This window comes from Callorhinus ursinus, unplaced genomic scaffold (genome assembly GCF_003265705.2).
Source record: "Callorhinus ursinus isolate GAN/ISIS: 27379988/994484 unplaced genomic scaffold, GSC_fseal_2.0 scaffold72, whole genome shotgun sequence".
NCBI lineage: Eukaryota > Metazoa > Chordata > Mammalia > Carnivora > Otariidae > Callorhinus > Callorhinus ursinus.
Window position 1 is genome coordinate 4,968,747 of NW_027397134.1, and position 13,219 is coordinate 4,981,965.

The window sequence follows — 13,219 nt, forward strand, 5'->3', positions numbered from 1 at the left end:
CCTATCAGATGGGGCAGGTTGAGGGGCCTTGTGCAATGGAACAGTGGAAGGAAGGATTATGGGACAGGGCCATTCAAGAGGACCCAAAGGAACTGAGAGCAACGGCGGGCATGGATGTGGGGTCCACTGTGATGGCATACTCTGACCCCTGCCCCTCGCCGACTCCAGGCCGTGTGGCTCACTTCTCTCCAGCCTCCGCGCTCTCATCGGGTCCTGGCCTCCTGGCAGCTGTCTCTTGTCCCTTTGGCCTGCTGTGCTGTAGGCAGCTGGGCCCCAAAGCTGACCATGACGTCTAAAGATGCCTCAAGGGATGAGGTCAGCAGGCCAAGGCTGTGCGGGACCAGCGTGGGACCAGTTCTGCCCCGGTGATTTGGGAAGGCCTGGAGTCTGCATGCAGCCACCCCGTGCCTCTGATCCACAGGACCCAGGGGTGCCCTTGTCCTCCATTGAGGAGGGCAGTGCTCATTTTGGCAACTACCTTGTTTTTGTTGGTTTTATTTTTTACTTATTTATTTTTTTGAATTTTATTTTATTTAAATTCAATTAATGAACATATAGTGTGTTGTTAGTGTTGGTTTGTTTTAAATGAGGTTCTCTTCCTTATTTATCGTCCTTACTGCTTCTTAGGAAGAAATGAACCCACCTGTTCCTGCTATCCTCAGTCAGGGTCCTCTGTTCCCCCTCTCTGCCGGAGGGTTCCTCCCTCCCTAGCCTTCAATCTGTGCTCCTCACTCACACACCCAGCCCGGCTTTGTGGCCAGCCCTGCTCCCCTCCCCCTGTCCTTTGTTCCTTCTTGGAGGCTCCTCTTTCAGCCTCCAGGAAGCCTGTCTCTGGTGCTGAGCAGCACCAGGTATTCCAGCTCCTTTACCTGGAGCTGTTCTGCAGGGCCCCTGCTTGCTCACCTCTGACCTCCTGCAACTTCAGTGGAGGGGGGCAGGTGGGGGAGGTTCTAGATGACCTGTCCAGCCCAGAGCAGTTCTGGCATCGTCTTTGGCCTTCTCCTAGGGCTGTCCCCTCTCCCCCTTCCCACCTCTAGGAAGCCTTCCCATTGACATGTTGCCATTGCTGACCACATCTTGCTCCCCCCATCACTGACCGTCCCCACATCTGTCTTCAAGCTCTGGAAGACCCTTGTCCTCTGCTTTCTTCTGCCCACCCAGCCTTCCCACTGTGCAGCCTTCCCCGTGGGTCCCTTGTGTGGACCCTACCTTGCCCCAGGCCCTTCTTGGCCTCTTGACCTTTTAGCACATCCACCTGCCAAAGCCAAGCTGCGATCATCCTGCTTGTGTCCTCCCGTGGGTCTCTGCCCAGCTGCCGTGGAACACTAGAGACAACATCTACTCCTGCCTGGGCCGCAGCTACTGAATGCTCCAGGCAGTGTGCCAGGCCCGAGGAGCCCGAGAGCAGCGAGGGCGCAGAGCTCTAGGAGGCTGGTGGCTGGGGCCTCAGGTGAAGTCCTAGGCAGCTAATCAGGGGACCTTCCAGTGGGGGTGGAGATAGGCAGGGACTCATGTCACCAGAGAGAGCAAAGCTCACCAGGCTTTCAGGACAGTCTTTCCTTCGTCTCAGATTTACAAGATTTTTCTCGTGTGTTATTAGAAGAATCTGTGTGAGGAAGGGCAATGGAGTCTTCTGATATTCTGATGAGGAGATGAGCAACCCCGGACTGGATGATTTACTCCTTTAGCAGCTTCTGAAATGTGGGCCTCGGTTGACAATGGAAGGCTTTATCTGGTGTCTGCAGCTGCCATCTGGTGGCTGGATGAAGGCCCTTCTGAGGTTGTGCTGGGCTGCTGGGGCTGGCTTGCATGTGTGCCTTTGCTTACTCACTTGTCTTTTTAAAAAGGTCCCTGTGGGGTCATCAGAATGTGGTACCTTTGGGGAGAAGAACACAGCCAGGAGAGTGAATTTACATCTAGGTAGCCCCCTGCTCTGAGAGGGGCAAGTGACCAAGGCCGTGGTCATGCCCACCTCCAGCATTTGCCTCCTCCCCATGCTGCTCATTCATCTAAATCTTGGCATTTGGTGCCCCTGCTGGGGATTGCTCCCCACCATCTCAGCCCTCAGGTCCACCAGGGCCCTCTGCTGTGGAGCTTGTCCTCAAGTTTCCAGGCCTGGTCCTTTGGTTGGCATACCCCTGCATCTTCAGCTATGCCTTGGTATCACAGATCCCATCTGCCTCCCCCACATAGCTACGTCTGGATCCTGGGGCTCTGACTCAGTCATTTGAAGTCAGAGTCTGACCCCTTTTCGGCTGCCACAGCAGCTACCCTCTCAGTACCCTTCTAGACCTCTGGCTCCTCCTCTAGTAGCTGCCTTCTTTCTTCTTCTCCCTTGCTTGGCTTGGCCCAGTATCTGTCCCCCAGTCGCTCCTGAGAGGGGTCTTCCTCCCTTGCCTGATTGTCCAGTTTCCATCACACCCACATGTCCTCCACCAACCCATGAGACCAGCCTGGGAACCAGACAGCCCTGGGCTTGAATCCCAGCTGTGCCATTTACTAGCTGGGTCACTTCGGCAAAGTGGCTTGACCACTCTGTGCCTCTGTTTCCTTACCCTAAAAGCGTGTCTATTGATAAAGACCCCTTAAGGTTGTCAAGAGGAATAAATTAAATCATATTACAAACTGCTCAGCTTAGCAACTGGAGTGCTCAGTTGACAGAAGTGAGGCTGTCGCTGTTTTGGTGATGACCATTTAGCTCTGCACCTTCTGCCTTCAGGCAGGAGTAGTAGGGCCCCTTCACTGGGCCAAGGTACATAAGCCACGCAGCCATGCTTTGGGGGTAATCCCTCCCAACCACATAGATCAGCACACCCTTAAACCCAAGGGCTTCTGCTGGGCCTTTATCAGTGCCTGCCCCCCCTAGTGTGGGTCCCCTTACAGCTTCCTTTCCCATCTTCCCAGTGGCTCTTGAAGTCTTTGCCACTCTACATACCCTCACTACCCCAGCAAAACACCTTGCCTCCTTCTCATTCCATAGAACAAAAAAGTCCACCTTCTGGACCATCTCAGCTCTCTACCATCACACTTAGCGACCTCCCTGCATCCACCACTGTGTTGACTCCAATGGGACCTCGTTCCACAGCTGTTCTCCTTTCTCTCCTGCAGCCTCAACTTCTCTCCTGGCTTCTTCCCACTGTTCCACCTGACCCATTGCCCACGGCCTTGAAACTGCCCTCATCATAGTCTTAGGTTACCTTCCAGACCTGGAAGTTGGACCAGTAGTAAACCCGAGTGTCCTGTTTACTCCTCCCCTCCTTCACCTCTCATGTTCAGCTGTCACGAGGTCCTGTGAGTGCCAGCCCTGAACAGTTTTGCATCTGCCTGCTGCCCTTCATCTGCATGGTCTCCACCTTGGCTCGGCCACCTGGCCTCCCAGATCCGGGACTCTAGAGTCTTCCATTAGAGACTCCTCAACAGCCAGAGTGAATCTTCTAAAATGCAGTTCAGCTTGTTTCCAGTCCTCGGGAGGATGAAGTGAGAGCACTTCATTTTGTGCAGCTAGAAAACCTGGAGAGAATGCATGGGACAGCTATTTAAGCACCCTGGAAATTAAGTAGCCACAGCAGATTGGAGAAGATCATAATTTGAAGTAACAATGAACAGGTGGTAAGTTTACAACTTTTTTCCTTCCAGTATTTTCCAGTCTGGACTTGGGGGAGACCCATGAGTGAGCAGACAGAGAGAGCTCCAGGACAAGCCCTCTCGTTCAGGCCCAAGGAACGGGAAAGTTCCCCTACAGTGATAGTAGCAGCGGGGGGCTGCAGGTGCCTAGAGCTTTGAGGGAAACCCTCCCCTCCAGGAGAAAGAGTTGTGGTCCCAAGAGAGTGAGTGAGAACCCCTGTTGCATTCTTCTCTTTCTCTTCCCACCCACTTGGCCCCAGATGTGGGTGCAGTGATGGGAAATGGACAGTGGAGAGATAAGTAAATAAAGTCCCAGTCTTGGGCCAAAGGACAGAAAGAAGGAACCCTTGGGAACTGGAAAATACCAAGATATCACAGAGAGGAGCTTGGGAAACTGACCCTGTAAAGTTGTTTATGAGCTTCTAGGTTCATGTCCAAGCTGCACGTGCATGAGTCAGATCCTAAACTGCATACTTGGAGAACTGAACTAAAAGCCACATGAACACCAAGGTCCCAGTGGCCACTGGCACATATGAGGGAAAGATTCAAATAGCACTGCAAAGGCATTGTAAAGGGAACTGATAATGAAATCATCACCAGGAGAAGGTTGGTCAGAACTTGTGGCTTAAAACCAACTAGGTCAATTGCCAGCTAAAATGAAAATATCAAAGTACCCACATCAGGAATGAAAGAAGCCATCAGCAGTATAGATACCACAGACATAAAATAATAACAAGGGAATACTACAAATAACTCTACCCACAATTCTGACAACTTAGATTAAATAAACAGATTCTTCAAAAATCATAAACTCCAAAATGCACCCAAGATCAAGTATATAACCTAAATAATCCTATAACATTAAAGAAATTGCATTCATTGGGTGCCTGGGTGGCTCAGTCGTTAAGCATCTTGCCTTCAGCTCAGGTCATGATGCCAGGGTCCTGGGATCGAGTCCCACATCGGGCTCCCTGCTCAGCGGGAAGCCTGCTTCTCCCTCTCCCACTCCCCCAGCTTGTGTTCCCTCTCTCGCTGTGTCTCTGTCAAATAAATAAATAAAATCTTTAAAAAAATTATTTAAAAAAATTGCATTCACCGTTTAAAACCTTTCAAAAAAAAAAAAAGAAGAAATATTCAGGCTCAGGTGATTTCATTGGTGAATTCTACCAAACATTTGAAGAAGTGATAACACCATTTGCACACAACTTCTTCCAGAAAATAGAAAAGGGGGAAACACTTCCCAATACATTACCTTGATATCAAACGGGACAAAGATAGTACAAGAAAAGAAAACCTCAGACCAATATTTCTCATGAACATAGGTGAGAAAGTCCTCATTACACTATTAGTAGTTTGAATACAGCAATATATAAGTAGAATAATACACCATGACTGAGTGGGATTCATACTAGCTGTGCAATATAGGTCCAGTATTTGAAAAGCAATCAGTGGAATCACCATATTAATGGTCTAAATAAAAACTACATGATCATGTCAATTCATGCAGAAAAAGCACTTGAAAATATTCAGTATCATTCATGGTAAAAACTTCCAGCAGGGGCATGTGGGTAGCTCAGTTGGTTAAGTGTCTGCCTTCTGCTCAAGGGATCGAGCCCCGCATGGAGCCCCACATCAGGCTCCCTGCTCAGTGGGGAGCCTGCTTCTCCCTCTGCCTGCCGCTCCCCCTGCTTGTACTCTCACTCTCTCTCTCTAGCAAATAAATAAATAAAATCTTTAAAAAAAAAGAGAGAGAGAGAGCATGAGTGGGGGTAGGGGCAGAGAGAGAGGGAGAGGCAGACTCCCCACTGAGCAGGGAACCCAACATGGGACTTGATCCCAGGACCCCAGGATCATGACCTGAGCTGAAGGCAGACACTCAACTGACTGAGCAACCCAGGTGCCCCAAAGACCAATCATATTTTTATGTGCTAGCAGTGAGCCTTTAGAAACCAAAATTAAAAAAAAAAATTTAAAGCACCCCTATGAAATACTTAGGTATAAATATCACAAAACTTATATAGTATCTTTATACTGAAAACTAGAAAATGCAGATAAAAGACCAAAATAAATGGAGAGACATAAAATGCTCATGGATCAGAAGATTCAACAGAGTAAGGATGTCAGTTGTCTCCAAAATGATCAAAGGATTTAATGCAATTCCAATAAAAATACTTTAGCAAGACATTTTTTCTTTTTTTTTAATTATGTTATGTTAGTCACCATACAGTACATCATTAGTTTTTGATGTAGTGTTCAATGATTCATTATTTGCGCATAACACCCAATGCTCATCACAACATGTGCCCTCCTTAATACCCATCACTGGGCTACCCCATCCCCCCACCCCCTCCCTGACATTTTTTTCAATGTAGACAAGCTTATTATAAATTTATATGGAAAGACAAATGAACTAGAATAGCTAAAACAATTTTGAAAAGGATAAAGTTGGAGTAATTACCCAATGTTAAGACTTACTATAAAGAATCTGTAATGAAGATAGTTTTGTGTTGGCAAAAGTTAACTCAAAATATAAAACACATATAAAAGTTAAGTCAAAATATAAAACACAAAACTATAACACTTTTAGAAGAAAACATAGGAGAATACTTTTGTGACCTAAGATTAAGCAAAGAGCTCTTAAGTATAACATCAAAAGCATAATCCATTAAAGAAAAAAATTGATAAATTGAACTTCATCAAAAATGTGAAACTTTTACTCTGCTTCCTCAAAATGAAATATTTAAATATAAATCTAACAAAATTTGTACAGGATCTGTATGCTAAAAGAAATTCAAGATCTGAAGAAATGGAGAGACATACCATGTCCATGGACTGAGAAACTCAACATAATAAAGATGTCAGTTTTCCCAGCATTGATTTATATGTTTAAAACAATTTCTATCAAAATCCTAGGAAGACATTTTGTAGCTAACTCTAAATTTTATGTGGAAACACAAGGAACTAGAAGAGCTAAAAGAGTTTTGAAAAAGAATAAAGTGGAAGAAATCACTTTACCTGATGCCAAGACTTACTGTATATCTAGAGTAATCAAGACAACATGATGTTGGGGGAGGAACAGAGACCTATAAATCAATTTAACAGAATAAAAAACCCAGAAATAAACACAAATACACCAAATTGACTCTTTGACAAAGGTACTTTGTTGCTGGACTCTTTGGACATCCGAAGGCAAAAAAGAAATGAACTTCAACCTAAGCATCAAATGGTATACAAAAATTAATTCAAAATGGAGCATGGATTTAAATGTAAAACCATAAAACTTTTAGAAGAAAACATAGGATACCTTTGGGACCTAGGGCTAGGCAAAGAGTTGTTAGACATGTCTAAGATATGAGAAGCACACTCCATAAGAGAAAACATTAATAAATTAGACTTTAAATTTGAAAATTTTGGCATTGCAAAAGACCCTATCAAAAGGATGAAAAGACAAAGTACAGACTGGGAGAAAATATTTGCAAATTACTTGTCTAACAGAGGACCAGTATCTAGAATGTATAATTAAATGTAAAAACTCAACAATAAAAGAGAATCTAAATATAAATGGGAAAAAAACACAAACATATTTCACTGAAGGGAAGATACAGACGTCAAATAAGCACATGAAAAGGTGATCATTATCATTAGCTATTAGAGAAATGTAAATTAAGATCATTATGAGATATTACTACACACTTATAAGAACAGCTGAAATAAAAAATAGTGATGATAGCAAATGCTGGCAAGGATCTGTCCTATACATTGCTGGTGGGAATATAAAATGGCACAGCTACCGTGGAAAATAGTTTGGCAGTTTCTTACAATACTAAACATGCAATGACTGTATGACCTAGCAGTCACAACCCTGCACATTTATCCCAGAGAAATGGAAACTTAAGTTCACATAACAGCCTGCACACAAATGTTCAGAGCTGCATTGGTTTTATGGCAAAGTACTGGAAACTACCCAAGGGTCCTTCAGTGGGTAACCAATTGAACAAACTCTGGTCCACAACACAGTGGAGTACCACTGAGTAATGCCAACGAATGAGTTACCCATACATACAACAACTTGGATGAATCTCAGAGATATTAGGCCAAGTGAAAGAAGCTATTCTCAAAAAGTTGTATGACTCCATTTTATCTAACATTCTGGGAAAGGCAAAGACTGTAGAGATGAAGGACAAATCAGTGATTGCCAGGGGTGAGGGGTGGAGGGAGGGTGTGATACAAAATTATAGCGTGAGGGAGTATTTTGAGGGTAATGAAACTGATCTATGTCCTAGTGGAGGTGTGTTATGAAGCTATACATGTGTTAAAATGCATAGAACTGTACGACAAGAAAGTAAAATTTCCTGTAGGTTAATTTGAAAACAAAATGCAATTTTGACTTATATTCCTTCTTGGGCTCTCCCCTGCCCTCCAGATCTACCAGGCTTCCCCTCTCCTCATCAGCACACTATCTTTCTGTGAGGCATGCTGAACCTCTTACCTGCAAACCCTCTTCCCTAGCACCTGCAAATCCCTTTCCCATACCCTGTTTCTCCTTAGGTCTGCTTCTCCTTCAAGGAGAGGGCCATTCAGGAAACTTCCCTGAGCCAACCCCTTGCCTGGGCCAGATGCTTGCTCTCTGCAACTTGGTTTAGCTCCTTGTGCACAGTAGCTAGTGGTTAATGTGAATGTGGACTTCCCAGAGCCTCAGATTCCCCATTTGTGAGGGTCCTTGCAGTTCAAAGATTTCTAAGCCAGTGGGAGCCTCCCTGAGTTCAAACCATGGCTCCTTTACTTACCGGCTGTGTGACCTTGGGCAAGTTGCTTGCTGTCTTTTGCCTCATTCTCTCCTCTGTAAAATGGGCTTAATAATAGACCCACCTCTTAGAGGTGCTGTGAGGATTAACTTAGAGAATGCATGAAAAAGAACTCAGCACTTGACTTGGTAAATGTTCAAGAACAATTAGCTGTAATTATTGATAATAGCCATCTTGGCAGCTTTAAAATAATACAGGTTCCCAAGTCCTCCTGCCCTGATAAATCTGAATGAATGAGAGTAGTACTGGGTGGGGTGGGGCGGAGGAGGGTACCTACATTAAGAAAAAAAAAATCTCCTTAGATAGGAGTACCAGATTTTGCAAATAAACATACAGGTCACCCAGTTTAATGTGAACTTCAAGTATACAGCAAATAATGTCTTAATATAAGTATGTCCCATGTAATAGTCAAGACATATACCAAAATTTATTAATTGTGTATCTGGAGTTCAAATGTAAAGATTGTCCTGCGTTTTATCTATCTGCATTTAACTGTATCTATCCTGGGAGACCTTGACACTCAGCCCGCTTGGGAGCTATCCTCCTGACTCCCTGCTTAGGGTCCAAGGTTGAACCTCCCAGTCAGAAAATAGAGAGTACTTTTTTTCACTTGACACAGGAGGGAGCTAGAGGATGGCTGTTCACTTTCTTTGCTCCCAAATTGATGTCTAAGGAAGCATGGGCAGGTTAGCGGGCTTGCAACTTACCTCTCAGGACTTGTGAATCATTTTCAGAAGATCTGCAGGTCTGCGTCTAAGCGGGGCTCTGAAAGGCTATAAGAAGTGAACACAGAGCCAGCCACCTCTTTCTCTTGGCCTTACTTGCAGGGGGGCTAATCCAGCCCATCAGTGGCTCCCTCTTCTGCCCTGCTTCCCCAGGCTGGCCTACTCTCACATTGATGTCATAGCCCTATTCTGACATCACAGCCCTGTGCTCCGAATTATCCCACACAGCCCAGATTCTGCCCTTAGAACAACCAAGGCTGGCATTTGAGCAGGGGGTCAGGGGGTTTTGGGTGGTTGGTGGCCCTAGGGGTTGACCCTAAAGAACATATGGGCAGCCTGCCATCCAATTGCTCCAAAATGAAAATCCTCTAAAAGGTAGGACTCCAAAGGCTTTCCTTCTGTTCCTGTTGGCTGTGGTCCCCAGAGGTGGAAATAAATTCCTGGGGAATGTGGATTTGTTCTAGCTCTGTAAACAGCTCCTAGAAAACCTGCTGCCTTTGTGCCTTGGGATGCAAGGAGCCTGGAGAAATGCTGGTCTCTCCTTGGTCCACTCAACACTCTTCCCATTTGAAGGAATGACTTCCTGAAATGCAGAGTTTCTTATGTGTTGTGGGGGAGTTGTCCCTTAGCGTTTGGAGAATGCCTGCATGTACTGAGTCTGTGGTGGGTTCTTCTGTGGCCACCTCCTCTGTCTTCAATCCCTAGAGGCTGGGTGGGGACAGGGTTGTGCCCTTCTCAGCACAAAGGGAAAATGCAGCCATGTTCAAGCTATTAGCTCTCAGATCCCTCAGTCCCAAAGAGGAAAATACCCATCTGCCTAGCTGGCCAGAAGGTGTAATGAGGTCTCTTGTGAGCTTATTAAGTTAGTAAAATACTGACTGGCATTGATTAAACAACACACACACCCCTGAATAACTTCTCATTAACTTTGGTAGGTGGGCATGAAGTCCCCTGGGATGAGCACGTTAAAAGTCTTAGTGGAGGACCACCAAGATTCTGATGTCATGGTCCTGTGGTGCCCGGGAACCCCATTTTTTAAAAAGATTTTATTTATTTATTTGAGAGAGAGTGAGAGAGCACAAGAGGGGGGGAGGGTAAGAGGGAGAAGCAGACTCTCCACTGAGCAGGGAGCCTGAAGGCAGTCGCTTAACCAACTGAGCCACCCAGGTGCCCCGGGAACCCTACTTTTTAAAAATTTTTTATTGTTATGTTAATCACCATATATTACATCATTAGTTTTTGATGCAGTGTTCCATGATTCATTGTTTGTGCATAACACCCAGTGCTCCACGCAGAATGTGCCCTCTTTAATACCCATCACCAGGCTAACCCATCCCCCACCCCCTCCCCTCTAGAACCCTCAGTTTGGTTTTCAGAGTCCATCGTCTCTCTGCCTGACTTACTCCCCTTCATTCTTCCCCTCCTGCTATCTTCTTCTTTTTCTTTTTTCTTAACATATGTTGCATTATTTGTTTCAGAAGTACGGATCTGTGATTCAACAGTCTTGCACAATTCACAGCGCTCACCATAGCACATACCCTACCCAATGTCTGTCACCCAGCCACCCCACCCCTCCCACTCCCCACCACTCCAGCAACACTCGGTTTGTTTCCTGAGATTAAGAATTCCTCATATCAGTGAGGTCATATGATACATGTCTTTCTCTGATTGACTTATTTCACTCAGCATAACACCCTCCAGTTCCATCCACGTCATTGCAAATGGCAAGATCTCATTCCTTTTGATGGCTGCATAATATTCCATTGTGTATATATACCACTTCTTTATGCATTCATCTGTTGATGGACATCTTGGCTCTTTCAACAGTTTGGCTGTTGTGGACATTGCTGCTATAAACATTGGGGTGCACGTACCCCTTCGGATCCCTACATTTGTATCTTTGTGGTAAATACCCAGTAGTGCAATTGCTGGATCGTATGGTAGCTCTATTTTCAACTGTTTGAGGAACCTCCATACTGTTTTCCAGAGTGGCTGCACCAGCTTGCATTCCCACCAACAGTGTAGGAGGGTTCCCCTTTCTCCACATCCCCGCCAACATCTGTCGTTTCCTGACTTGTTAATTTTAGCCATTCTGACTGGTGTGAGGTGGTATCTCATTGAGGTTTTGATTTGGATTTCCCTGATGCCCAGCGATGTTGAGCACTTTTTCATGTGTCTGTTGGCCATTTGGATGTCTTCTTTGGAAAAATGTCTGTTCATGTGTTCTGCCCATTTCTTGATTGGATTATTTGTTCTTAGGGTGTTGAGTTTGAGAAGTTCTTTATAGATTTTGGATACTAGCCCTTTATCTGATATGTCATTTGTAAATATTTTCTCCCATTCTGTCGGTTGTCTTTTGGTTTTGTGAACTATTTCTTTTGCTGTGCAAAAGCTTTTTATCTTGATGAAATCCCAATAGTTCATTTTTGCCCTTGCTTCCCTTGCCTTTGGTGATGTTTCTAGGAAGAAGTTGCTGCAGCTGAGGTCGAAGAGGTTGCTACCTGTGTTCTCCTTTAGGATTTTGATGGACTCCTGTCTCACGTTTAGGTCTTTCAACCATTTGGAGTCTATTTTTGTGTGTGGTGTAAGGAAATGGTCCAGTTTCATTCTTCTGCATGTGGCTGTCCAATTTTCCCAACACCATTTGTTGAAGAGACTGTCTTTTTGCCATTGGACATTCTTTCCTGCTTTGTCAAAGATGAGTTGACCATAGAGTTGAGGGTCCATTTCTGGGCTCTCGATTCTGTTCCATTGATCTATGTGTCTGTTTTTGTGCCAGTACCATACTGTCTTGATGACAGCTTTGTAATAGAGCTGGAAGTCTAGAATTGTGATGCCGCCAGCTTTGCTTTTCTTTTTCAATATTCCTCTGGCTATTCGGGGTCTCTTCTGCCGGGAACCCCACTTTTAATAAGCGTTCCACACAGGGTTCATGCTGGCCCCCCGTGGGTCTCATTTTAAGAAATGTCATCTGTTTAAACTCCCTGGATTCCTTGCCACAACTGGCTGGCTTCCCCCATTTCCAAATTTCATGGTTTCCATTGAATGGGGATTTAATTCCATTTTACTGCCACATATTTATTTAATGCACTGGCTATAGAGAGACAAAAGAGACCATAAGGGTGATCACCAGGTGTGTTTGTACCCGAGTTCTTGGACCCTGTCTTCTAGGCGTAGGTGCAGCCTTTACTTGACAAGAGGCATTGTGTCTATGTCAGAGTATTATACCCTTTACTCATCAGACTCTCTTCATGGTCCTCACCTGAACTGAGAGAGGGGGAATATGGGTGTGAATTAAAGGTTATTGACCTTAACAGTGTTGAAGCGTATTGCTGACTGAAGGGATTGGCTTCAGTTTCTCTGGTGGCTCCAGGATGAACATTTCGCAGGACCCAGGATGGCAACCATTGCTCGTCGATAGGTCAGCAGCCCAAGGTGGGTATTCCTTCCCCACTTTGGCTGTGAATTCAGGCTTCCTTGAGAATGGCACACAGACTTCTGAGCAAGGCAACATATTCTGTGCCTAGTTGGGAAGGGAGGTCAGTTTCTGGCTTGGAGGTCTCTGGGTTGAGGCAGTTTCCCACATCCAGGTGTTCGGGTCTGGAGCCCCTAATGGTCTCAGTGCTTCTGTCTATGCTTCTGGTCCAGACGGGAGGCAGGACATGTCCTAGCCCTTGGTCCTTTGCCTGCAAGTTGAGGGACAGAGCAGTTGGCCTCACCCAAACCCTCCAACATGTGGATGGGTTGGCCTCTCTTTCTCTGAAACTCTTGTCTGCCCCGACCCACACCTGGGCCACCTCATCCAGTAGGGGTGGGGGAAGAACAGACGTAGTTGGTATCCCCTCAGTGACGCTGGGCTCACTCCATCCCAAGGAAGGGGAGGCCCTGACTGCCACCCTGGTGGGGGGGGAGAGAAAAATCAGTGCCCAATTTGAGAAATGAAGCTTTGGGGACTTCGTTAAAACAAAGGACAGGACTGTGTGCAGCAGGACAGCATCCTGAGGGCGCCTCACAGGTGGGGCCGGTCACTTCTATTCTGCAGCTTTTCACAACACTTCGAGCATA

General features: G+C 45.6%; 1 protein-coding gene and 1 long non-coding RNA gene across 5 annotated transcripts in view; one reads left to right on the plus strand and one right to left on the minus strand.

Moving 5' to 3' along the window:
* Positions 1-13,219, plus strand: part of OSBP2 (oxysterol binding protein 2) — a 163,099-nt gene that overhangs the window by 43,070 nt on the left and 106,810 nt on the right. Inside the window, exons 1-2 of one of the 4 annotated variants that reach the window (XM_025858204.2) lie at positions 9,421-9,529; positions 12,510-12,589. The exons of 2 other annotated variants lie outside the window; for them this stretch is intronic. In XM_025858204.2, coding sequence (XP_025713989.1) covers positions 12,529-12,589 — 61 coding nt within the window. In that variant the 5' untranslated portion in view covers positions 9,421-9,529; positions 12,510-12,528. Of the gene's footprint in view, positions 1-9,411; positions 9,530-12,509; positions 12,590-13,219 lie in introns of those variants that run through there. One more of the 4 variants, XM_025858205.2, reaches the window with a different exon arrangement.
* On the minus strand, positions 1,567-9,290 carry LOC112813199 (uncharacterized). Its single transcript, XR_003205468.2, has 3 exons — positions 9,137-9,290; positions 3,264-3,510; positions 1,567-1,876 (listed from the first exon to the last, which is right to left on the minus strand). It is a non-coding gene; the product is annotated as an uncharacterized lncRNA (long non-coding RNA).